Genomic DNA, 24970 nt, shown 5'->3' with positions numbered 1-24970 from the left:
GAGGAGTACAGTACAGGGCCTATGCCCCACAGCTGATCAGCTATGACCCCACCCCCGGAGGACAGCGCGAGCAGACACAGGGGCGGGATCCTGGCAGTGACTGGCGTGTGCAGGCCCCGGAGTCGCTGTCTGGGGCACGCGGGGCGGGCTATGGGGCAGTAGTTTGGGTCGGCTGAGGTAGGAGGCCCAGGCGCGAGCTCCCGAAGGCGGCGGGGGGAGGGGCCGTGTCCCAGGCCAGCGGGGGCCGCGCTCGAGGAGTGCCGAGCCCCGCTGAGCGGCCGAGGGACGGGGCCTGTGGGGGGAGGGGCGGTAGGGCCCGCCCGGACCGGACGCGGCGCTGTGACTTTCGCTCGGAGCGAAGCTTTGCTGGGGGCGGGGCGGGTTAGAAGTCGAAGGGCGAAGCTGGGCATGGCCGGGTCCCGCTGCCTCTCAGAGCCTGGCTCCGAGCTCGCTGCGCCCAGGGGCCCGTGAGAGGGTCTGCGGGCTCCCCCCGGTGCGTTCTCCGGCCGCCCCCTCACGGCGCCGGCCCGGCTCCCTTCCCCGCCGGGCAGCCTCTGGGCGCTGCTGGGGGAGAGCAGAGCAGGTGCCGCGGATACGCGCCTGCCCCAGCCCGGCCGCGCTAGCGCTTCCCGCGCCCAGAATTCAGGCCCGGCTGCTCCTGCGGCCGATTTCCGGGGCGCTGGGCACCCGGCAGAGCCGCCGTGGGGGCGGGGTGGTTGCTCAAGACTGGGTCAGTTCCCTGCATTGCTCAGACTTCCTGTGTGGTGGGGCAGCTCCCAGCTGTACGATGGGCAGGGGCAGCTTTATGGGGTGGGAGCCACAGATGAACGGCCATAGGGGGTCGGACCAAGGGTCCATCTAGCCCCTCTGGTAGGGGCTAGAGTCAGGTGCTCCCCAGGGAAGGATCAGAACAGGCAATAAAGTATGTAAAAGACATGTTAAAAAAGCAGGCCCCTAGTGTGGAGCAGGGCTAGCTCACACCCTGTTGTTCCTCACCCTCGTGTCCCGTCCGGATACAAAGTGGCGGGACCTCCTACCACCTGTTGAGGGTGAGACGCCCCGGTGGACCAGCCTATATTCCACCTTGGTCCTAAGGCCCGCCGGGGATATCAGCTGGCGGCTCCTTCATGGGGCCCTGAGCACGGGCGTGTACTTGGCGCGGTTTACCCCTGTCCCGGACACCTGTCCTTTCCGCGGCGTGAGGGAGACCCTGGCTCACGTTTATTTGGCGTGCGCCAGGTTGCAGCCACTACACCGGCTCCTCACCAATATTATGTTGCGTTTTTGGTTGCACTTTTCCCCTCACCTTCTCATTTACGCACTCCCTATCCGTGGCCCAACTAAGTCACGGGACCTCCTGGTCAACTTCCTCTTGGGCCTGGCTAAACTGGCCATTTATAAAACCAGGGAGAGGAGGTTGGCCGATGGAGGCACCTGTGACTGTGGGGCCTGTTTCCGGTCCTCTGTCCATTCACGTATCCGGGCAGAGTTCCTCTGGGTGGCGTCCGCTGGCTCCCTTGACACCTTTGAGGAGCAGTGGGTGCTGTCCGGGGTTCTCTGCTCAGTGTCCCCGTCAGGTTCCCTTCTTTTGACCCTTTGACTGCACTCCTGTCCCTGTTTTTACATTGGTTGTCCCCTGTAATTATTTGAGTTTCAGGCCCTGTGGATCCTCCCCTTAGGCTGTGGGGGGACCCTTTAGAAGTGGGTCCCCCCACTTCCTGAAGCCCAATAGGTGTTGTTACTGGTGTATAAACAATGTAGCTCTCACACCTACCCACTTGTTAATAACTGAATGCTGCTCTGTAAGTCGGGGTGAACGTTTGCAGTCACTTGCGGGGTGCCACCAACTCTGCCACTGATCATTAGCACCGTTCTTGGAGCCTGATTTTCAGAGATGCCCAACACCTACAGTTTCAACGGAGGTCTTTTAGGAGCTAGGGATACTCTGTAACTCTAAAAATAGTTTACTATTCATTGAGCATTTAGTTCACTAGTAAGAAATGTTAAATAGATCAAAAATAACTTGAATTTAGATTTTCCAGGCTCGGCATTTGACGATTGTGTCATGTAATGTGGTCTGCTTGTTAGTTTTCACCCTTTTAATTGAGAGATCTGTGAATTTGAATTCTGGAAATAAAAAGCTGTTTCTCCTTTAATTCTTAGGGCCATGTGGAACAATATCACTTCATGCTCACTCTGGAGACTTTCTCCTAGCTTCATGTCTTCAAGAATCCAAACCTTAACTCCTTTATTCATAAGACATTGTAAGGACTTCTGCAAAAACAGACAGACAATATGGACACTACGAAATAGTCTCTGCCAGGTTCTGAAAAAGACTGTCCCCACATTGACATGTAACATGTTTCCCCATTGTTTTGTAAGTAACAAAGCAAGATATGGACAGTATAAAAAAACCTTCCCTGTTTTAGATGGAAGTATCCCTTCTGTATGTGAACATGTGTTTGAAGAAAACTTAAGGAATAGTGAGGCTTGTATTCAAAGGTAATTGGCCATTTTTGTAATCATTTGGCAACGTTAGTATGTATACAGACTTGACTATACATGCAGTAGCCTATAGATAGCTAATTTTAAAAAATATAGAAATTAAGATTTTTAGCCGTTTTTTTTTGCCACCTGAAAGTTTTAAATGGTTCTTTTGCTGGGGCTTCTGGATACAGGCTATTTGCAAGGCGTTTGCTTAGCTCTTCCAAATGTCAACCCACTTATGTAGTTGCCTAAATATCAATTGAGGTCTCCAGTGTTAGGCACCCAAATTTAAAACATTTAGCCATGGTGTATTATTTTGCATATATTACTAAAAAGTAATTTTCTAGAACTTCATAAAATTTGCCTTGTATTTAATTTTTAATGCAAAGATGGTGGTGACTCATACATTTTCAAAACTCCAGTGAAATAGTAGATGACAGTTATCTCAATTAGTCGTGATTCACTGATAAAAGGAGGAAAGTGATTCATTTCTTTTATGTATTTGTCCTTAAGGATCATATGGCAACAATTCAGAGGTCTTTACTCAGAAGTATGCTCCCTAAGCAAAAGCAAAACTATGTAAAAGATATGGTGCCTCCCTGTGGTGGTATTTAAATAGTTACTTACAATTCTTTGCTTTTTCTCATGAGGCATTTTAACTTGAATACCGGTACTTACCTTGCGGGAAACCACAGTAAAAATAGTGAATAATCTACAGAATCGTTCATATATTGTTTGGTCAAACAATGCTTTTGGTTAAAAATGGAACTTGGAGTTGAAAATATATATTTAAAAAACGTTTTACTTAACTTTTAAACTGAGATGATTTCAAAAAGCAAATTTACTGTTAATCATTTATTCTGTTTCTTATTTATACTGTGCTTCTCAGACAAAATTAGACTAGTCAGATTTAGTTTTGTGAAAGTACAATGCTGCAGTGTTCACTTAGTGTAAAACATTCTTTCCGCAATGGAGTTGGACATTAGTTTTTTCCTGTCTGTGCCAATGGATAAGCTGTTTTTAACACTTGTTGAGGGGAGCCAGAGAAGAAGCTAATGAATGGTTCTTTTTTCTAGAGTAGCAGAACTCAAAAAGTAAGGCTTGCCAAAAACTGAATTAAGGTTGGTAAACTGATCATCAATATTTGCTCTGCAGTGAAAATTCTAATCAGCAAGTGCTCGATATCTCTCAGGATCAGATGCTTCAGCTGTGACAGTCAGTAACTGCTCAGTCACTTCTTAGTACTGCATAGATTGAGCTGTCTATACAGATGGTAATTGGATCCCATAAATAGTTTAAAATATTTAACATTGGATGTATATGGAAATACCAAGGAAAAGATTATAGCTTTAATAAGTTCCAGTAACTATGAACAAAAGCCATAAACAGAATTTATTTTGACTGTTTTCTAAACTGTCTTTTTTTAGGCTTGGGAAAACTAACTTGTGAAGAATCAAACTGAAATGTCTCATTCCTATAAAATATCTGAGCTTTTTTTGTCTCCCTTGCTTCATTTGGTTGTGGTGAACTAAATTATAATATAGTAATTAACTGAAAATAACTTCCAGAAACATAATCCAAAAGTGATAGTTTAACCTAATTGTCAAACATTGGTGTGACAGCTGGGTAGTTTATTTAAGTACCATATTAACTTACTAAAAGATAATAACTATTTTTCATTAAATGAAGCTTTGTTTTTGAAATCAGATATTCAGAGTTGCTTTGCAAGGTCAGTAAAGGAGGTGGAGAGAGTGCAATCTTGCGTCATACCCAAAGGAACAAGAAGTTGCTTGTTCGTGAACGCCTAAGAATGCTTCTCGATGATGAAACTTTTCTTGAGCTGTCCCCTTTTGCAGGGTTTGATTTGCCATATGGTGATGTCCCTGCAGCTGGATGCCTCACTGGTAAGATTTGTGGCCTCTATAGTTGGTGTAATGCAAAAAATCATTGCATGTATAGTAAGGGGTTATGCTTTTTGTTTAATTGTTAATAAAGCTGAATATAATTAATAGATTTTGAGCTCTTAAACTGAATATGTTCATTGCTCTCTGGTTCCTTTTAGCAATCATAAAGATAGATTGAGGTTGAGAGTCCAGTTCTGTGCCATACCTGTGTGAGGCACAGCCCAGGGGAGGAAGGGAATGGATGTTTTTAAACCACCCAGAATCTGGACTGGTTGGGGGGCAGTATGACCCCGGACATAAACTGGAATAGTGCTGATAGTGCTCTGATTTACAGCAGTTCTCCAAGGGCTGATTATGGGTTGCTGGACTGCTTAGAATCTCTGTAATGGCATGTACTATGGAGATACCCCATCCTGCCCACTGCTGGAACTCCCCCTATACTGGGGCTTGTGTTGAATGTGCTATATTATTGGTTTAATATTTTGTCCTAGTTACAGCAGTGACTGATTTCTGTCTCAAAAGGTTAAATATGACATCGCAAACACTTTAACTAAGGGCTGCCCCATCAAATTGAGGGAGCTTGAGCCACTGAGTGATTAACACAGGAACTGTGGCTTTCATTAGTGAGCTGTTCTCAAACTACCAACTCGATATTTGGGTTCTTTCCAGTAGGTATTCAGAATGCATGACCAATTATGCCTGTGTATCACTATTGGACTCAGGCATCTCTTTGCTGCTGCTATGACCACCCAAAAAGTGTCAGAGGTTACTTTCATGCTCTATAAATAAGTATTCACTTAAAGTGAAATTCACCCAATTCAGAGGGCCCACACAAGCCCCTGCGTTCACAAGCCCTTTGTTCAGTGCTGTTACAGGGAAACCTTGTCATGGGCACCCTACCTATAGTCATCCTCATTAGTACAAGCACAACCCGCTCAGGTTTCCCTCCATCCACCCATAGATCTCTCAGTGGCAAATTCAAACCCTTTTATTTATGTAAAGTGCCACAGCTCACAGACCCCTTCATAGTGAAAATAGTTCCTCTGAAAACCCTGAAATAAAACAAAGTAGCAACTGTTCAAAAGTCAATGTTCCAGCTCACCCCCCTAAGAATCATTAGCCTCTCTGTCCCAGTTCCTTTTGCCCCTGTACTGGATCTCCACTCTCAAGGCCACCCACTTGTGTGTACCAAGAATTGCTTCACTCACTTTTCGCACCGACTAAGCTGGTTCGTACCCTCATTCCTAGGGGCCTGTGCACAAGCTTTCCTATATCTTGGCAGGATTCCCCAGCTCTAGTCAGTTCTCCTCAGTACACATCACCAGCAGCAAAAAGTTACTGCTGTCTTTCAGGTCTTCAGCAGCTTTTCCTCAGGGTGTTCCTGCCATCTGTTCTCAGGCAATTCTTACCTGCCCTTTCTGTTTCTCCCTAGGCTGCAGGTGCCTTCTCTTAAGTCTAGTTGTGTGGTAGCTGACTAGTTACAGGTGCATTGGACCCTGCTCCCCCTTAAAGAATCCAGTCATCCTGTACTTAGGGTATTATGTTGGCCCTCTCCATTGGGAATTTTCTTCTATAAAAACTTAAATGACCCACTTTTGGAAGGGTGGTGAGCAAGCACATACTCTTTTAAATGAAAAGGGACTGAAACGAGATGAATGCTTGGGGATCATCAGTTCAGGGCTGAGTGAATGCCTTCTGATAAAATAATTTGCCTTGTTGCATTTGAAAGTGCAGTTCTGTGATGAAAAGCACCTGGAAGAATGGCATAATGAAATTCCATATTTATTGTCTCACTGGGTTCTTTATCAGATTTTCTCAGTTTTTACGCAGATTTTTTTCCCCCTAATTGCCTGTCTTGCACACTCATCTGGAGAGCTGGGTTCTTTCCTCATGTAATGTCAGTAGCAAAGATGTTCCAGGTCACATTGTTTTCATCTGTACAACGCCATTAGCCTTCACTCTCATTTTTCAAAATAAGACCACATTGTAAGGGTACAGAGTAGGAGGTGTCTCCTCCATACAGTATGTGTGGATCATTGGCATAGGGGTAAATGCTGTAGAAAGTCTTACTGACATGCTGCTAATACTGAAAAGAATAACATGCACTTTGGCTTCTTTGTTTAGTGTATGGAACTGTTGCAAAAGGTCTACACTTGGGTTATTACAGAGTCCTTGATAAATGTCTGTGGGCTCTGTTTCAGGAATTGGAAAGATCTGTGGTGTCTGGTGTGTCTTTATGGCAAATGACGCAACAGTTAAAGGCGGGACCATTTATCCCATTTCAGTGAAGAAACAGCTAAGAGCTCAACAAATAGCAATTCAAAACAGACTTTTATCGATATATCTAGTTGACAGCGGGGGAGCATTCCTACCACTACAGGTAATATTGGAAAGGGCACATTGTATGAAAATAGCCATTTTTTATCTGCATCAGATTACAGGCAGTCCTCGACTTTATGACATTCGACTTACAATGAACAGCACTTATGACATTTCTGAATTGACACCCTGATTCGGTTTTGACTTTACGATGCTCTGTCCCACAGTGGAGTGGATTGCGGTTTCAAGTTATGACGTTCCGACTTACGACGCCATTTTCAGGAACCTATTCTGTCGTAAGTCCGAGGACTGCCTGCAATTTCTAGAAGTGAATCTCATTATGCTTTTTTTGGCTGGCTGACTTTAACTTTTGTCCAAATTATACTCTACTTGAACTCTGCAATCAAATCAGAGTCTGGGAGATGTTTCTAACATCCAGGACAGTGGAAGTCATTCTGACTGATCTTGCATCTAAGTGAAGCCAACATGATCAATATTTAGAAACTCGAGTCTCTACATGGGAACAAATTGTGGACTCAGCAAACACTGGGAGCTCAAGTGACGATCCCCTTGGTCTTCAGTGTTTTCAGTTTGTATTTTCAGTATGAAAAAGTTTTGCAAAGACAAAGTATTTTAATATAAAGTTTGTATTAATAATGCAGGGAAAATTGATGATAAATAGGCTCCTTAAAAATAAAATGGAGACTTTTTCTCCTTGCTGTAATATGAGGAAGAGGGTTTGCAGAGGTCATTTTCACTGCATAGAATTCAAGTTTCTGCAGAGAATATGAGTACTCCTAGTACACGTGACTTCTGCTGAAAAGCTAAAGCTGTGCCATCTCAAACAGAAAGCAAAGCTTTGTAGACAGTAACCATCACTGAGCCTGTTACTGAGTCAGCAGGAGCTGTGTGTGATTAAAGCAGCGTCTAGTTTAATTCTGAATCCAGAAATTGCATTGAAAACAAAGGACAAAAAAGAAACTCTCTGAATTCATTTCAGAAATCTAGAATGAACATGAGCTCTCCTATTCCCTGGTTTTCAGTCTGTGCCCATGTATCTAAAGAGAGATGGCTTCTGTGCCCCCACTGTCCTTGAATTTGAATCAGCTGCCCTTGAGTTTGAATAGATTGCCCTTTCACAAAGCCAAGATCTGTGACTTCTCTCTGCCTTGTACAGCACAGAAGGGCATGGTTATTTTTGTTGAATTGAGTTTCAGGTGGGCAGTACATACAATAGAGAATAAAACAGTACCTGAAAGTTATACATTATGATTCCTAACAGTGGTCCCCTGTGAATCAGATATGCTGTACAACTTGTTTGCTTTTTTGTTTGTCAAAACTAAAGGCAAAGTGTTGGCTTTTTAAAATAATATTGAATCTCTCTGGTAAAACCGGTGTCTTTTCTCTGCGTTATCAGGCAGAACTCTTTCCAGACCAATCTCATGGTGGCCGAGTATTCTACAATGAGGCAATAATGTCTGCTATGAAAATCCCTCAGGTACAATGTCATATTGGATCTTTATAAAGATAGCACACGTGGTTAATGGATTTATGGAAAATGTTTTACCTTCAGTAATATAGCTTCTAGAACTAACACTCAGCTATGTAAAAATACTTTATAACATCTAGGTTTGTGTATGTTGAGGGGAAAAAATCAAAAGGGAAATTTATATAGTATAAATATCACATTTCAGCCTGAAGGATCCCAAAAGTGCTTAACAAACTCTGTATAGCAACACTGAAATGCAGTTCTCTTTTGGAATGGGCAAAGGGAAATTTTGGCCAAGGACACCAGAGCAAATCCCTGATCTTAGGAAAAGCACCATTTGCTCCTTAATGTCCATGCAGAAAGGACAAGGCCTGACACACACAAACTGACTGCCATGCACTTTACTCTATCTGTATTGGAAGGTTGTGTTGACAGTGGTTGACAATGATTAGATTTGTATCTGTGGTTCTAAGGAATCTAGTTGTTTCAAAGCTGAGAGTTACGCTATGAAGTTCTTGAGGGGAGCGGGGGTGATTAAGTATGGATTAGTGGGGATGGCCTAAGGCTAAAGGAGACCTAGGTCAACCAAAATATGGGGTCCCAAATCTGGGTGTTGACAGCTGATTGAGGGTTGGGATTCTAATCACTGGGAGTGTATAAGTGAGTTGGGGGTGCTTGTGGGGTATGCGAAACAGTATGGCAGGTGAAGGACAGGGAGTGCTGAGAGGATTTGGCAGCTAGTAGGAGGTAATTAGAGCTTTTCTGGACCAAGGAAACAGCTGGTGCCCTATTCCTAAAGATGGGGTTCTGGAACTTCTTCCTCGTTAGCTAGATGGGGATGCATCTGACTCACAATTCATTTTTAGGTGACGAGGCTTTCAAGGATGGCTGCCTAAAACTTAACATTTATCATCATTGTACTTATCATATTTCTATAGCCTTTTCCATCTGGAGGTTTTAAAGTACTTTGCAAACAATAATAAATTCAGAGGCAGTATTATCTCCATTTTATAGATGGGGAAACTGAGGAAAGAGAGTTTAAATCTAAAGTCACACAGAGATGGTAGCAGAGCTAGTCCCTTCACACCATGCTTGGGCAAGAGAGTGAAATGCCCAAAAGTGTAGGGGTTCCATTGGAGTAAGAGGCTCAGATTGGCCATAATCCATCATTGTAGACGATGAAAATTATTTCCCAGTAGTACATAGTGATAATGAGGCTAACACTCTTAGAGAACAGCTTAGTAAAATCTCACTTTTTGCTGATTTTATCTGTTTACCAGTTGGTGGAAATTAAGGGGGATAGGGTTGGGGGTAGGCTTAAGGCAGTGCTGGCAGAGAGGCTCCCAGTGCTGACAGTTGAGTGGCAGGGGGGCTCCCAGCATGGCTGAAGGGCCCAAGAGACCAGGCACAAGATGCAGGGAAGGCTGCAGGCCTGGACTCTGAGGAGGAGGATGAGCCCCCAGCTGTGGGGTGCTGCTGAACAGCTCTTGCCCAGGCATGCCTGCCATGCTCCTGGGTGGTGAGTGAGTGAGTGGGGCCATGAGAATGGGGGCTGCAGAGAGCTCCCTGCATGGCCGAGGGACTGGTGATGCCTGACCCTGCAGGCACAAGGTGTGGGAAAGGCTGCTGTCCTGGTAGGGCAGAGCAGAGATACCCCCCCCACACACACACATCCCCGCAGTCAGGGCTGTGAAGAGAACAAGTTCCCAGCCACAGGGAAGGCCACCCTGCGGCTTAGTGGCTCCTGCACAGGGTGGCCTCTCCTGCCGCTGGGGACTCCTCCTCTTTGCAGCCCTGGACAAAGGTTTCTGCTCTGCCTTTTCAGGTCAGTAGCCTGCCCCACACCTTGAGCCTGCAGGGATTGGGTGTCACTGGCCCTGAGACAGCACAGGGAGCTCCCTGTAGCTTTGCTGTCATTGGGGTGAAGGAGCTGGGCTGTGACAGTGGGGCTGCAGAGTGCTTCCTGTGCAGCCACAGGCTGGTGACACCTGATCCCTGCAGGCACAAGGGCAGAGGGAGGCTGCGCTCTTCAGTCATTGCCCAAGCATTCTCCTTACACAAATGTCTTGCTTTGTCCCCTAGGTGGCAGTGGTGTGTGGTTCTTGTACAGCTGGGGGTGCCTACGTTCCCACCATGGCAGAGGAAACTGTGATTGTAGACAAAATTGGTAGTATGTTTCTTGCTGGACCCCCTTTGGTTAAAGCTGCCACAGGAGAAGATATCTCTCCTGAGGACCTAGGAGGAGCCAGTATGCATTCTAAGTAGGTACAATGTTTATAAAAAATGGGGCTCAAATAATATATTTAGTAACAAAAGATATGCCTGATGTCTGCAGTGACAGGACACTGTCTGATCCTAAAGATAGGAAGTATGCCTTGAAAACACATTAGAAATTATATGTGAGTGACTTTAAAGAGCCTTTTTGCACATACATGGGAGTGCGATAGTGCTAGAGATACATTCATTTTAAAAAGAACCCATCAAACATATAATGTAACGTAAATGTATAAGAGCTAAGTATTGTTATAATTCTTTTAATTTCTTATTTTACTATTTGTGCTCAAACAATCTCTCCATTTCAGGGCCTGCTCCTCAGACCTTACACACTTGACTTCATTAGAAGTTCAATAGAGACTCCAGGATTAGGCCCATAATTGGAATTTACCATCACACAGTATCTGAGGAGGAAGAAAGCTATTGATTTATTTACATCAGCAGAAAGGCAGGATGGTCCAGTAATTAGAGTGCTAACCTGGGACTAGGGAAACCAGGGTTCACTTCCCTGCTCTGCCACAGATTTCCTGTGTGATCTTGTGCAAATCAGTTAGTCTCTGTGCCTCAGTTCCCCATCTTGCAGGGGTGTCATGAGGATAAACGCATTTAAAATTTGTGAGGCACTGAGATACTATGATAATGGGGGCCAGATCAGTACCTATTTTGGAGGCATTAAAGTATTTCATTGCAAGAAAGAAGCTGGATGCTTGTAAAAACAGCTGGAAACAAGGAGCCAGCTTTTCTGCCTCTACTAGTAATCCTTGCTGCCTAAGAGGAAATGTGAGCTGAAGGGACTAGAGACTCTATAGCAGGACCATTCCAAGTATCTAAACACTTCCTTATTATTTTTCCATGTAAGAAATTGCTGTAGTTGCCAAAAGAATGTTTTGCAGTTCCAGCTAGGAAGAGAGGTGGGTTCTGTCTTCTGTGCTCTGCACTATAAACATCTCCACTGCTCCCTGGCTTGGCAGACTCAGAAACTCTACTCCAGAGCCTGCTGGGCTGGATGCTGTGATTGAACAAAGGTTAATCTGAAGGTTTTGGGGATCCCAGTGCCATTCAGATAAATGGGACTGTGCAGTATATGAAAAGTTGGTTTCTTTATTTCCAGTCTGAAATACTGCTGGTGTAAAGAGATTACAAAAATTATTTTTCTCTTTATCATTTCAAATGTTGTATCCGAAATATATTGAAGATGAGTATAAAAGCTTTTTCTTTAATATGGTTAACCACCAAAGAAATAAAGAGAGAATTTTTCTCCTCTCCGGATCTTTTGTTGTTTAGACTGCAGTTGTTCCAGGCACACAACTTGCATTGACTTACATGAGAGATCTGCACCTGAAGCAAGAACAAAAATGCACAAAGTCCCGAATGAGTCTGGAAGATCCACAGTGCAGATAATAGAAATGATTTTCCCCCCTTTAATCTGGGGTTAGCATCAGTCCTTAATTTTTCATTAATGTAATTTGATGTTCTGAACTTTCATTTTTATCATGTATTTCTAAAATGTCTTTGTCCCTCAGAGTCAGTGGCTGTGTTGACCATTTTGCATCTTCAGAAAAGGAAGCGTATGAATGTGTTAGAAATATTATCTTGACGCTAAATTACGAACTTCCACCAGAGGAAACGTTGGAGTATGATGATCCTCTGTACAGTGCTGAAGAGCTCCTGGGGCTTGCACCACGAGGTTATAGCTATACTCTACATATAAAACTGGTAAGGAGGACAAATGCTACAGTAGTTCACAATTTTTAGGTGTCTGCTTAATCCAGTATCTGCATATTAAAAGAAAACATCCTTTCTTTGGAGGATTCATTTGGGAATCCTAAATCACATGAAATACTCAGTGTTGGATATTATTGTTGCCAAGGACCTGACTACTACGTCAGCTCCTCTTTCTGTTTTGAATACATTTCAAAGTGTAATGGGAAAGGTTCCTCATGGTTGTGTAAAAAAACAAAAAGTGAAACACTCTGTAGAGAGTAGAGTAACTGCACCAAATAATTCTGGAAGTACTACTACTCCCACATGCCGAGGCGTGTAGAAGCTTGGAGTGCTTCAGAATCGGTGTGCTTTGCATCTTTGTGGCTAATTTAAGGAACTGCAAATCTATGGAAAATGGTTTTGGTGCTCTTGTCCATTTCCCAGTAGACAAAGCTACACATCACAGAAACCACTCCTACAATTGGCACTAACTTGCACCCTTGTGGTAGTCTCAGTTGAGAGGCCAAGGAACGAGTGAATTAAGGAGTCTGACTCCCTCCCATCCTTTGGTGGTCCCTTCAGATCAGGCACATTAGTGGGGCAGTTTGGGAAAACTTGGACTATCACTTCTCATGTTATAGGTGGTCTGTGGATATACAGATGATTTTGGTCTCCAGGGATATTAGTCCTGCATCTTTTGCCAGCAGTAAATTCTAACGATTCAGGGGTCTCAGCTTCATTTTGAAATGGTCCTCTTAGAATACACCTGAAAAATTTATGAGCACGTGTGGTTTAGTGCAGAGTTACTTGTGCACACAAACCAGGTAATTGCACTCAAAAAAGCCTTTTTTTGCTTGTGCAAATGTGGGTTTTTGTTCATGTGAATGACCGTTCACAAACTTTTTAGAGGCCAAGTTTAAAGATTGTTTCCGAGTAGCAGGTAATCAAGTACTAACAAAAGTTTGTTTTCATGCTCATTGCATATTTTTAGATTTAAAAGATTTTTAAAGCCTGAAGGACTATTATGATCTACTCTGAGCTTCTGAATAGCACTGGCTGTAATTTCTGGTTGGACGGAGCGTAAGTTTAGAAAGACATCCGATCTTGATTTAAGTTTCTGTTGAAAACCAGTAATTTCCTTGTAGATTTTGAGCCGTCTGATAGATGGAAGCAGGTTCCAGGAATTCAAAGCTGAATATGGAACAACATTAGTAACGGGATTTGCCCATATGGAAGGGTAAGACTGCAAGAGGATATTATAAAAAAATCATTCTTTTGGTTAAGAAGCTTTTGTATCATTATTAGGTCGTGTAGTATGTCCAATTAAAAAACAAACACCTTAAGTTAGAGTTCTGGATGGTTCAAGTGATTGATAATAAGATAGCTCTAGTTAGCCTAACATTTTACCTCTAGATTCTGAATTCAGACTTGGCCAGGTCAGTAGTGGCTTAGAACCATTACAAGATGATGGCTGTTTTGTGGCCTATGTGAAATGAGTTGGTGATTCAGTCCAGTACCTAGGTGGACAGGTGTCCACATCCCAGTTGGTACTTTGCTGGCAGTCTCAGCAGATTCATTAAGCAGTGAACAGGCTTGGAGACTGAACCTCTCAAAGTGGCCCCTGTAGAGCAGGGCTGAGGTATATGGGAGAGGCAGTGTGAGTGAGCTTGCATTGCCAGTTCCTGTACTGTGCCACTTCAGTGGATAAGAAATTACTTCGTCCTCTAGGGCTGTTACTCTGGCACATTTTACCAGCACTGAATCCACCCACAATCTTTAAAAGATCAAAATAAATATTTTAGGCCCATTTTGTGAGTCAGAGTAACCTCTAGTATGATAGTCCCTTTCTCCTTAATAAATGTTAAGTTAATCATTAAACAGTGCCAGAAGATAAATCATTTTGCTAGAATTGATATAGCATGCTACTCTGCTTAACGGTCAGGTTAATTGATTTTCCTCTGAGACAAGATGAATATTTGAGGTACACATTCCATTATGCTGAAAAGACAGATTATACAGTTGAGTATATTGGGCAAGTATATGTTGCTTGCTCCATTAGCAGTTTGAGAGTTTGTCAAGCTGAGACCATTCATAAGCAGCCATCTTTAGAGTTCCTAGTATTTACTGGCCTTGTGTGTCCTGGTGAATTTCTTATTCAGACTCCCTGCTCTAAACAAATCACAGCTTTGACAAGTGTAATTTTCATAATAAACTAGAAACCTAGTTTAAGCATAGACTTGCAGCTGAGTGTGCAGCATAGTACAGAATGTCCATTATCACTGCAGAAGGTACAGCATCCATTGTAAAACATGTTTGTTTTTCTTTTAGCTGCACAGTTTATCCTTCAGAATCTGAGTAGGATTTGCTCATGAATAAACTACAAAGAAATAATAATCACAGCCTGATCCTTTTTTCTGGCAAGAAGAATTGAAGCTTTGCCATTTAAACTGGTCCTTCGTTTTTTACCATGTAGAGCCCCAAAGTCCTAACCCCATTAAGCAGCATTTTTGGGCTAGCATTTAGGACATTTAATGAAGCAAGTCATTGTTAACTAAACAATATAAATTGGATGTGGGGAAGGAGAAAGTGGTAGTAAATGAATTTTTAATCTATTTTCAAGCGTTTCCAAAGCGACCAGCTCTGCATGAAAACAGGGCTTTCAGTTAGAGCACCAAGAGTCGCCTCTCGTTTATGTTAGACTCTTTGTGATTTGTTGCTTAAATAATCAGTATGTGCTAAAACGGACCGTGTTAAGTTATCAGAAACATTCAGTAAGTACTTACTTGTGATCTTGTTTATTTGGAAGCACAAACATACATGGCAGGCCTCTGTAAAGTTGAACCTTAGGCATCAGAAATGTTGATCCTGATTAAAATTTGTGGTTTTGAAAGACATTTTATAGAGGAAGAATATTTGACATGTTTTGTTTGACATAAACATTACTTGGATTTTTTTTTTTGTAAAGAAACTGTTCAGAAATAAAAAAGCTTTTCAAAATTTTTTTTTCAAATGTAAATATTGAACATTGGATGTTAACTAGAGACACATTGTATGTCACACTAAGTGATGAGGAAGAGAGTCAGGACTCCTGGGTTGCATTCATAGCTCTGTCCACTATCTCACCGTGACCTTGAGGAAGTCACTTAACATTTCTGTACTTCATCCATGGCTACGTCTTCACTACCCGCCTGAATCAGCGGGTAGAAATCGATCTTTTGGGGATCGAATTATCGCGTCTCGTCGGGACGCAACAATCGATCTCCGAATTCCACCAGCGCGGGTAGGAGTAAATGCCATCGACGGGGGAGCTGCGGAGGTCGATTTGCCGCCGTCCTCACAGCGGAGTAAATTGGCTCTGATACGTTGAATTCAGCTACGCTATTCGCGTAGTTGAATTTGCGTATCTTAAATCGAACCCCCCCCATAGTGAGGACGTAGCCTAAGTGTATTTATCTGTTAAATGGGTATGACACTACCCTGCTCCACAGGGATGTTGCACACTCCATGTTAGTAAAGCACTTTGAGAGCCTCGAATGAAGGCAGCATGCAAGTGCAATTTATGTATTATTTTGAGTCTCTCTTGAAGATGCTCCTATAGGACTGATGCTAGTACATATGGTTGTTATTTTTGTTAGTTTACTACAAACAACACTTTTACCAATCTCAATCTACAAAAATGAAAGTGTTCCTATGTGTGTTTTGTTAGACACCTAGTTGGGATAGTGGCTAACAATGGTCAGCTGACTCATGATGCTTCTCTAAAGGGCAGCCACTTTGTACAGCTGTGTAGTCAGCGACGCATTCCCATCCTGTTTCTCCAGAATACTGCTCCACATGCACCAGAGCCAACAAGTCTCTCACAGGTATGGTACCGTAATTCAAGAATGAGAAGGTAGTTCCCAGTTCTTGTCCCGACTCATTTTTTCACGTTGACAAAGTTGCTATTTGTTATGAATCGCAATCTTTGTTTCAAACTTATTCGTTTTGATAAAACCAACTAGGTTCTTAGGCATTTTATTCTTAGACCTACACTCTAGGGCAGGGGCGAGCAAACTTTTTGGCCTGAGGGCCGCATCGGGTTTCAGAAATTTTATGGAGGGCTGGTTAGAGGAGGCTGTGCCTCCCCAAATAGCCAGGGGTGGCCTGGCCCCCCCGCTTCTCGCCCCTGACTGCCCCCCCTTCCCCATCCACCCCCCCTGCTCTCTGTCCCCTGACTCCCACCCCTAATGTCCCTCTGCCCCTAACTGCCCCCCACCTCCCCATCCAACACCCACTCCCTTCCTGACTGCCTCCCCGGGACCCCTGCCCCATCCACCCCTCCACCCCGCTCCCTGAGTGCTCCCGGAACCCCCACCCGACTGCCTCCTGCCACCCCATTCAACCCCTCCTCTCCTTCCTGACTGGTCCCCCCCTGGGACCCCTGCCCCATCCAACCACCCCTTCTCCCTGACCACCCCCAGAAGCCCTGCCCCCATTCAACCCCCCTGTTCCCCGCCCTCTGACCACCCTGACCCCTATCCACCCCCGGCCCCTGACCACCACCCCAAACTCCCCTGCCCTCTATCCAGCCTCCCCCAGCCCTGCCCCCTTTCCACTGCCTGGAGCACTGGTGGCTGGCGGCGCGGCTGCACCAGGACAGGCAGCTGCGCCGCATGGCTGGAGCCAGCCATGCATTGCGCAGCACTGGCCGGGCTCTGCAGCTGCGCTGCCCCAGGAGCTCACAGCCCCACTGCCCAGAGTATTGCGCCAGTGATTGGGCGAGCTGAGGCTTCGGGGGATGGGCCGGGGGCTAGCCTCCCGGGCCAGGAGCTCAGGGGCCAGACAGAATGGTCCCACGGGCTGGATGTGGCCCGCGGGCCGTAGTTTGCCCACCTCTGCTCTAGGGTCACCATTTCCCCTTATTATTACACTCATCCACATTCTCTTTCTTTAGCAACACTATCCATTTACCTGGGGTAGCAGGGTGTCCAGCCTTCCCTGCTAGTAGTAAAACCTAGCACTCTGCTTTTCATCTCAAAATATTAACTAGTCAGTTCTCACAACAGCCTTATCAAGAAGGTAACTAAGTATTATCTCTATTGTACAGATGGAGAAACCGAGGCAGAGAGTTACTTGTCCAAGGCCACAGAGAACATCAGGGTAGGCTTAGCCCTAGGTTCTGTGAGCAGAGAACTCCTCTCTCTGCACCCATTTCTTCCCTAGCCCTACTCTTCCTATATGCCCCTAGCATTTGAGATCAAGCCTGGTACAGCCGCAGTGGATCTGAGCTTTACTAGCCTAGAGAGAGCCAAAGTCACTTCAGGGCTTATGTAGCAGAGCAGTGCTGCGTTACCAACACAGGCTATAACTATTTCACTGATTGATAGTTTTATGGCATATGCTATATGCATATGCTCTTCCTGATTTACTTGTTCTGAAAACATTGATCACTTCAAATTTTATACAAGGAAATCCTCAGATGCTTTATAAGTTTGCTTGGGGTGAAGGGAATCTAGAAAAAATATTTAAGAACTACACTGACTTCATCTGTATTTTAATTTCAGGCAGAGGATCACACCAATAGATTAAAGGCACAGGCCTCCATGATGGCTGCAGTTGCTTGTGCTGCTGTGCCCAAGATAACCCTTGTAATTGGTGGCTGTTACGGGAATGAAAGTTATGCCATGGTATGGTTAATACGTTGGATAATATTTGACTTGTCATAGGTTTCCCTCTGGTTCAGTCTGCCATTGGCACACGTAATTCCATTCATTATTGTAATCATTTTTAAAATAAGAGCTGCTTCATAAAGTAACTCTAGTAAGTTTGGTCCCTATCTGTGAAAGCTGGGGGTGAAAGCTCTGAAAATTAATTCTCTGAAACTGCTCACACTAAGGATCAAACGCTGCTCTTGTTCCTCAGCTGAAGCTTACTAGTCTCAATGATCAAGAGTCGTATGTTTCTTGGCATTGGAAATTAGACGTATAAGAAAAAAATAGCATAGGCAATGGGGACTACTCAGACACTTACAGTTAAGGATGTGTATAAACACAGCTACGTACGGATCAGCCAACTCACATCCTGTAAGCTGCTGAATGACCTGAACTCTAATTGAAGCCAATGAGAGTTTAAGGTGTTCAACACCACCTCGAGCCAGGTCCTTTAGTAGTTATATACTCCATGACTTGAACGTTTATAACGGAAACAAATGCATGTATCCATGTTAGACTTGACAAACTAATATTCACCATTAGGTATTTAGGCCAGAAATTAATTAATTAATATATATATATAGTTAATGCCTTTTTATATGTAGATATAAACAAAGACATTTTAAAAAATGCATCAGAAAAATAAAGCAAACACAGAACATGCTAAAACTTGTCATTTTGGTTCATACCTTTAAAGTCGCACATTATTGCAGGGAATGTGATTAATTCAGTTTAATATGTTGAGTGTTCTAATTAATCCCTATAAAGACTTGAAAGAATTGGTTTAAGTCTGATAGGATCTTGTACCAAAGGGGAATATACACACCTTAAAAAGTCATTACATTTTGTTCTTCAGGGACCTGACTGCATCATCCTATGTAAATGGCTCGTTTTAGTTGTTAAGCTCCTGGAGAGTGAATAGTGTGTCTCACTTATTTATTTATTTATTTATTTTTAAGTGTGGGAGGTCATTTGATCCAAATTTCCTGTTCCTGTGGCCTAATGCAAGAGTTGCCCTTGTGGATTCAAGACATATTTCCACATTCCCACAGGCTAGGGATGACGACTGCACAGGAGATGACTCAGAGTTAAAGCATCTAAAAGAAAAGTAAGTATTGAAAATAACCCCCTTAATTATCAGCAGAGGGTCTCATGGCACCTTTAAGACTAACAGAAGTATTGGAGCATAAGCTTTCGTGGGTGAATGCCCACTTCATCAGACGCAAATTGCTTTTTACAGATTCAGACTAACACGGCTACCCCTCTGATACTTGGCCCCTTAATTATGGTTATGATTAAATTAATTTCACTTTTTTAGTTTTGTTCTCTTCCAGACCAACACACCTGCTAAATATCTCACCAACCAAAGCAGATCTACTTAAAAAAAAAAGAAAAGAAAAAAAAAAAAAAAAAGCCAGTGCATTACCTCGAACATTGATGAAAATCTAACAAACAAATATCAGTGTTAGTTATAAAACATGGTTTTATATTAAGTAGAAACCTGGCATATTTCCTTTGCATGTGGAATTACTGTCTTTCTGCAAGATGGCTTAGGGGTCAAATTCTGTCCTTACATATGTACTGGACATGCACTGATTTCTATGGTAGCTTCACACATGCATCCCAGAGTAGGATTTGTGCCTTAGTCACTTATGCTTCTGTTTCTCTGCTTTGACTTATCCAATTAATTTCCTATTCTGGAGTTTTAAAGCTTCTGAAATACTCTCTTATCTAGGCTAGACGAAGAAAACAGTGCATTTCACTCCTCTGCTCGACTCTGGGATGATGGCATAATATTGCCACAGAATTCTAGGAAGGTAGGCTTTTTCCTTACATTAAATGCACATTCCACATAAATCATTCAGGTTCTTCTCACCTTTTCTCTCCCTGCCACTCTATCCAAAATGGTCCCATTGCAGTCCTCTTCCATTCTGGTTGCTTTGATTATGAAACCTCCTTGAATTCCTTAATTGGCTTCAGTCTCCTTGAAGTTTCCTATATAATCTAGTCTACACCTACATCTCCACTTTTTTTTTTTAATTCCTCAATCCCTAAATTCTTCCCAATCCTTTCTCCTTGTGCTGCATTTCTCTTTCTTCTACTCTTGGCTTCTAATTTGCCCCTTATTCTTGGAATGGTCTTCCTGTTCTTACCTGCTGTGCATCCACTTATTCAGATCCTTCCTTAAAACTCACTGCTTCCCTGTGTGCCTCCTCACTATCTATATTACCTGGACACTTGTCCTTTGTCTTGTCTTATTATTTATTAATAAATATTTGTTTAAGAGCCTAGTGTACTCTATACTTTGACACAGCAAGCCCTTTAGGGCAAGGATTTTGTCCCACTAATGTATATTTATGGCACCGTATAAGTGATTTTTAATATTTTCTTTGGCATTTTGTGGAAACTCTGTTTATGGGAGAATGATGTATCTTTCACATATTTGAGCTCACAGACACCTATAAATATATCTGTCTAGAAATTAAATTTGGAAAGAAAAATGCACAGTAATCAGGGAGCTATCCATACTTTCCCAAGCAATTTCACTGGGACACCAAAGTTCATTTTCCTTGCAATTCTGAGCAGTCTTTTTACTATACCATGTTGCCTCTTATCCCAGTTCTCACTCTTAGTTGCAGATATCAACCTAAATAGAGAAATGTGTGCTCACATCTAAGCCTGACTAATAAGCCTTTCTGTGGTAATATGCTCTATTAGTAGTGGGGTGTTCACTATTAAAGCAGGACCAATAGACAAGAGAAAAAATTCAATATTTAAATAAACAAGACAAAAATATGTAGCGAACTTTGGGAAAGGAGTCTTTCTATATCAAACTATGCCAAACATGATCCGAGTCCCTATAAATCAGTATATTTAGAACAAGAAAAATCAATCACATTGTAATATAGAAATTGTGATTTCCTTACTTTAAAATTGAACAAATGAAAGGATCTTATTTTTCAAGACAAAAACTGGACAAGATATTGATCCATGGGAGACCAAGAAAAACGATTTTCTAAAAGATTAAGCCTTGAGAAAGGGAGCAGGATAGTCAGTTCTTCTGTGCAATTGGGAATACCAGTAGTGCAGAGTTGTAATGACATTTGGGTTGGATGATCAGGGAAATGAATATTGTATATTGGTCAAACAAAAGGGGTGGAGCAAGATAGTTTAATAATCCAAAATGTATACTTTTGTCATTAGTTACGTCAAATTAATATTCTTTCTTCACAGTTGCCTAAAGTAGAGTGACATCTGTTTGTTCCACACTGTCTATTGATCTCCCAAGGACATTTCTCCCTCTTCCTTCCCCCAGCAAAATATTGCTCTAATGTCTATTTTTCTTCTATGTGTGCATATGTTAGTTTTTACAGTTCATCATTTTAAGCATCAATTGTTCTACGAAAGAGATAAAAACAAAAGCATTATCTGAGTTTCTGAACATAATATAACTTCTAGTATTCGCAGTTTCTGGAGGATTAATTGCTTATCCTGTTTTCTTTTTCATCAGGTGATTGCACAGTGCTTAACAATTATGAAACAGCAGAAGTACCAGATCGCATCTCTGCAACACTACCCCGTTATCAGATTGTAATCAAACTGCCATTTGCAAATAATTGTGTTTTTAAGAATGCCAACATACAATTTTTTAAATGGAAGTGATTTTCTAACAGTTTGATACCTTTAATATAACTTGAATTAGTTCTAGAAACTGTCAGTATACAAAAAGGAAGCTCAGATTTCAGGCTATTTGGATTAGGTTTGTATTTTGATCCCTGTTGCGCTAGCAAATTTGAAACTTACACTGTATGAAAAGAAAAAAGAAAATGCAATTAATACACTTTTGGATCTTGACACAGTCTGTGTAATGAAGCAAACTCCTCTTTGTGCAAAAACTATTCTTGGGTTAACAACATTCACACTTTGTATATGAAATGTAAGAGCAAGCTGTAGTTTCTCAGTCTACAATAGAAAAACAATGAAAATTAATAAAAATTGAGTGGAAGCTGATATGAAAAATAAAGGATTTATTCTTCCCTGGATATTTGCTTTAAAGTCACTATACTAGGGGTGGGCAAACTACAGCCCAAGGGCTGCATCTGGCCCCTCAGCCGTTTTTAATCCGGCCCTAGAGCTCCCACTGGGGAGCAGGGTCCAGAGCTTGCCCCGCTCCAGCTGGGGAGCAGGGTCGGGGGCTCCTACACATAGGGGCAGCCAGGGGGCTCCACGTGCCCCAGCCCCAAGCACCATCTCCAGAGCTCCCATTGGCCGGGAACTGTGGCCAATGGGAGCTGCCTGGTCACGCCTCCATGTAGGAGCTGGAGTGGAGACATGCTGCTGCTTCCAGGAGCTGCTTGAGGTAAGCGCTAACCAGAGCCTGACCCCCTCCCATGCCCCAACCCCCTGCCCCAGCCTTGATCCCCCCCCGTCCCCCCTCGGAACCCCTCAGTCCCAGCCCGGAGCACTCTTCTGCACCCCCAAATCCTAATCCCAAGCCGCACCCCCCTCTGCACCTCTGCCCCTTCCCCGAGCCCCCTCCCACACCCTGAACTCTTCATTTCTGGCCCCCCCCCAGAGCCTGCACCCCCAGCTGGAGCTCTCACCCCCTCCCGCACTCCAACCCCCAATTTCATGAGCATTCATGGCCCACCGTACAATTTCCATACCCAGCTGTGGCCCTCAGCCCAAAAAGTTTGCCCACCCATGTATTATACTGTCAAACTTCTCAGCATTCGTCAGTGTAAATAGGAGCTGAAGGGATCCTTCTTGCTTCTGAACTAGTTTGTTTTGAAATTGTCTTTTATGATACATTATAAATAATCTGCATCACTGTGAGTCTGATCCAGTGCCCTCTAAATGTAACGGGGGTCTTTCCGTTGACTTTTAATCAGACCAAACATTCAGAGATCTAGTCTCTCCATACTGTTGGGGTAACATTTAGTCAGTGCTAGGTGTTCAGTTAGTTAAAGGACACATGGTGAGTCAGCGAATAGGGCACTGACCTGGGAGACAGGAGCCCTGGGTTCTGTTTCCAGCTCTCCTGCCTACGTGGCAAGACATTTCATCTTTCTGTACCTCAGTTTCCTCATCTGGATAGTCATGATAATGATGTACTCCTTTGTAAAGTGCTTTGAGATCTGGCTGCAAAAGTATTATATGATATGACCTAAGTACTGTTAGTAGACCTTCCTCCAGCCCAGGTTGCTAACTGAAAGCGGTTACAATCTGAAGGCTGTTTGGCCTATGTGAAATGAATCAATGTTGAAAGAGACCTCAGAGAAACTAGTCCTGGAATTGGCACTTTTGTCTCTGTTCAGTAAAGGTCAAGAATCCATTTGGCAGGTTATCTGAAAACTCTAGATGCAGTCTTTCCCCATGGAATGTGAGGTATCGTAGCAGGGCAATGTGGGGCAATTTAACTAGCCCCCCTGGCCTCCTAAGAATTGGAGACCTATTCTGCAAATAAGTAGAAAATTTTAGGACAAAAACCTTTTCTTTGCATCTTTTGTATGTGCTAAGAAAGCAGGAGCTAAATGCATCTCACATAGGAGTTTTGACAGTGACAAGAAATTATAGTAAGTTCTGGGATAACAAAGCTTTAACAGACAATATTACTTCAGCTCAGGGTCTGAGATAATATTCCAGCTTTAATATTACTTTTAACATCAAAAGATAAAATGTTTACATAATGAATAGTGTTCTAGTTATTTAATATAACTAGTTTGTCAGCTCTGGCACAGAATTCCAGGAATTCAGAGTCAAATAATGCTATATTTTACCCAGAAGCTGGCTGCTAGCAGGTACCTCAGTTATGAACTGTAATAGCTTTATTTTTCATATAGCCTTCTGGATCTTTGCATCAAATAAGTAACTCCTCACTTAAAGTCGTACCAACTAACATTGTTCCATTGTTATGTTGCTGATCAATTAGGGAACATGTTCGTTTAAAGTTGTGCAATGCTCCCTTCTAACGTTGTTTGGCAGCTGCCTGCTTTGTCCACTGCTTGCAGGAAGAGCAGCCCGCTGCAGCTAGCTGGTGGGGGCTTGTAACTAGGGTGGACCGGCAGCCCCCCCTAGCAGCTCCCCGCTCCCCTAAGTTCCCTGTGCTGCAGCCGCCCAGCAGGCTATCAATTGCCGGCAGTTCAGCTGTCCCTCCCCCCTCTGCCATATGCTGCTCCTGCCCTCTGCCTTGGAGCTGCTCCCAGAGACTCCTGCTTGCTGTGCTGGGGGGTGAAGGTCGGGGGCTGTCAGGGTGTCCCCCTGCTCCTGCACCCCGCTTACCCCTTCTCCATATAGAGCAGGGAGGGGACACGGACAGAGAGAGACAGAGAGGTTGGGGCAGCAGCTGCTGTCTCAACTTCCTGATCCACTTAAAAAGACAAGGCACTTAAGAGCGGGTCAGCTTACTTAAAGGGGCAGTGTGCATCTCTCTCTCGCACACACAAGGTGTGTGTCTATCTCTGTCTGCTATGGTCCCTCCCTCCCTCGTGTTCGTGCTGCCTTGTGTGAGAGGCTACATTAACAACGTGTTAAACCTTGCGGGCTCAGCCGAGTGCTAGTTCATCATTTAGCAGCAAGGCATTCCCTGGGAAATATCCCTCCCTCTTCCACTCTCTAACTTCACCACCTCAACCAAGCTTCACAATCATCATAGCTGTGAACAGTATTAAATTGTTTGTTTAAAATCTATACAGTGTGTATATCTATATAATATATAGTTTTTTGTCTGTTGAAAAAAATTTCCCTGGACCCTAACCCCCACTATTTACATTAATTCTTATGGGGAAATTGGATTCGCTTAACATTGTTTTGCTTAAAGTTGCATTTTTCAGGAACATAACTACAACGTTAAGCAAGGAGTTACTGTACAAATACCAAACTTAGCTGACGGCACATTATTATATTGATTTGGAGGCTGGCAGGACTTCTGAGAGTCATAAGAGTACTTTCACCCGGCAAGCAAGTGGCCAATATTTAAATCCAAACCTCCTTTAAATTAAGTTTGGATTTTGATTTTGGTCACGTATGCAAACCTCCTGCTACCTGAAGCATCAGGAAGGTTTTGCTCCCAAAATTAGGAGAAGAGGGGAGAAAGGTGGGGG

At 43.3% G+C, this 24970-nt stretch overlaps 1 protein-coding gene across 4 annotated transcripts; it reads left to right on the top strand.

The window, feature by feature from the left end:
- Positions 1-92: 92 nt before the first annotated feature.
- LOC128842114 (methylcrotonoyl-CoA carboxylase beta chain, mitochondrial-like) lies at positions 93-21910 on the top strand. Of its 4 annotated transcripts, none has more exons than XM_054037855.1 (13): positions 93-177; positions 2164-2502; positions 4195-4391; positions 6593-6771; positions 8128-8208; positions 10282-10460; positions 11997-12189; positions 13323-13414; positions 15884-16040; positions 17721-17843; positions 18827-18975; positions 19603-19684; positions 21379-21910. In XM_054037855.1, exons 2-13 carry the CDS (start codon positions 2168-2170, stop codon positions 21460-21462), a joined length of 1851 nt encoding a protein of 616 aa, XP_053893830.1. In that variant the 5' UTR covers positions 93-177; positions 2164-2167; the 3' UTR covers positions 21463-21910. The 4 variants fall into 4 exon arrangements, with proteins under 4 accessions (XP_053893830.1, XP_053893833.1, XP_053893831.1 ...); XM_054037856.1 differs by lacking the exon at positions 93-177 and adding an exon at positions 389-493; XM_054037857.1 differs by lacking the exon at positions 93-177 and adding an exon at positions 518-730.
- Positions 21911-24970: the final 3060 nt, after the last annotated feature.

Source organism: Malaclemys terrapin, chromosome 8 (assembly GCF_027887155.1).
Source record: "Malaclemys terrapin pileata isolate rMalTer1 chromosome 8, rMalTer1.hap1, whole genome shotgun sequence".
In the NCBI taxonomy this organism is placed as follows: domain Eukaryota; kingdom Metazoa; phylum Chordata; order Testudines; family Emydidae; genus Malaclemys; species Malaclemys terrapin.
Note: the sequence above shows the minus strand (reverse complement) of the source record. Positions and strands in the feature narration are given on the sequence as shown.

Coding starts and splice junctions, on each gene's coding strand:
- LOC128842114 (XM_054037855.1), top strand. CDS start 2,168: ATGTGGAACAATATCACTTCATGCTCACTCTGGAGACTTTCTCCTAGC. Junction 6,772..8,127: donor GAGCATTCCTACCACTACAG/GTAATATTGGAA, acceptor CTGCGTTATCAG/GCAGAACTCTTTCCAGACCA. Junction 18,976..19,602: donor TTAAAGCATCTAAAAGAAAA/GTAAGTATTGAA, acceptor TCTCTTATCTAG/GCTAGACGAAGAAAACAGTG.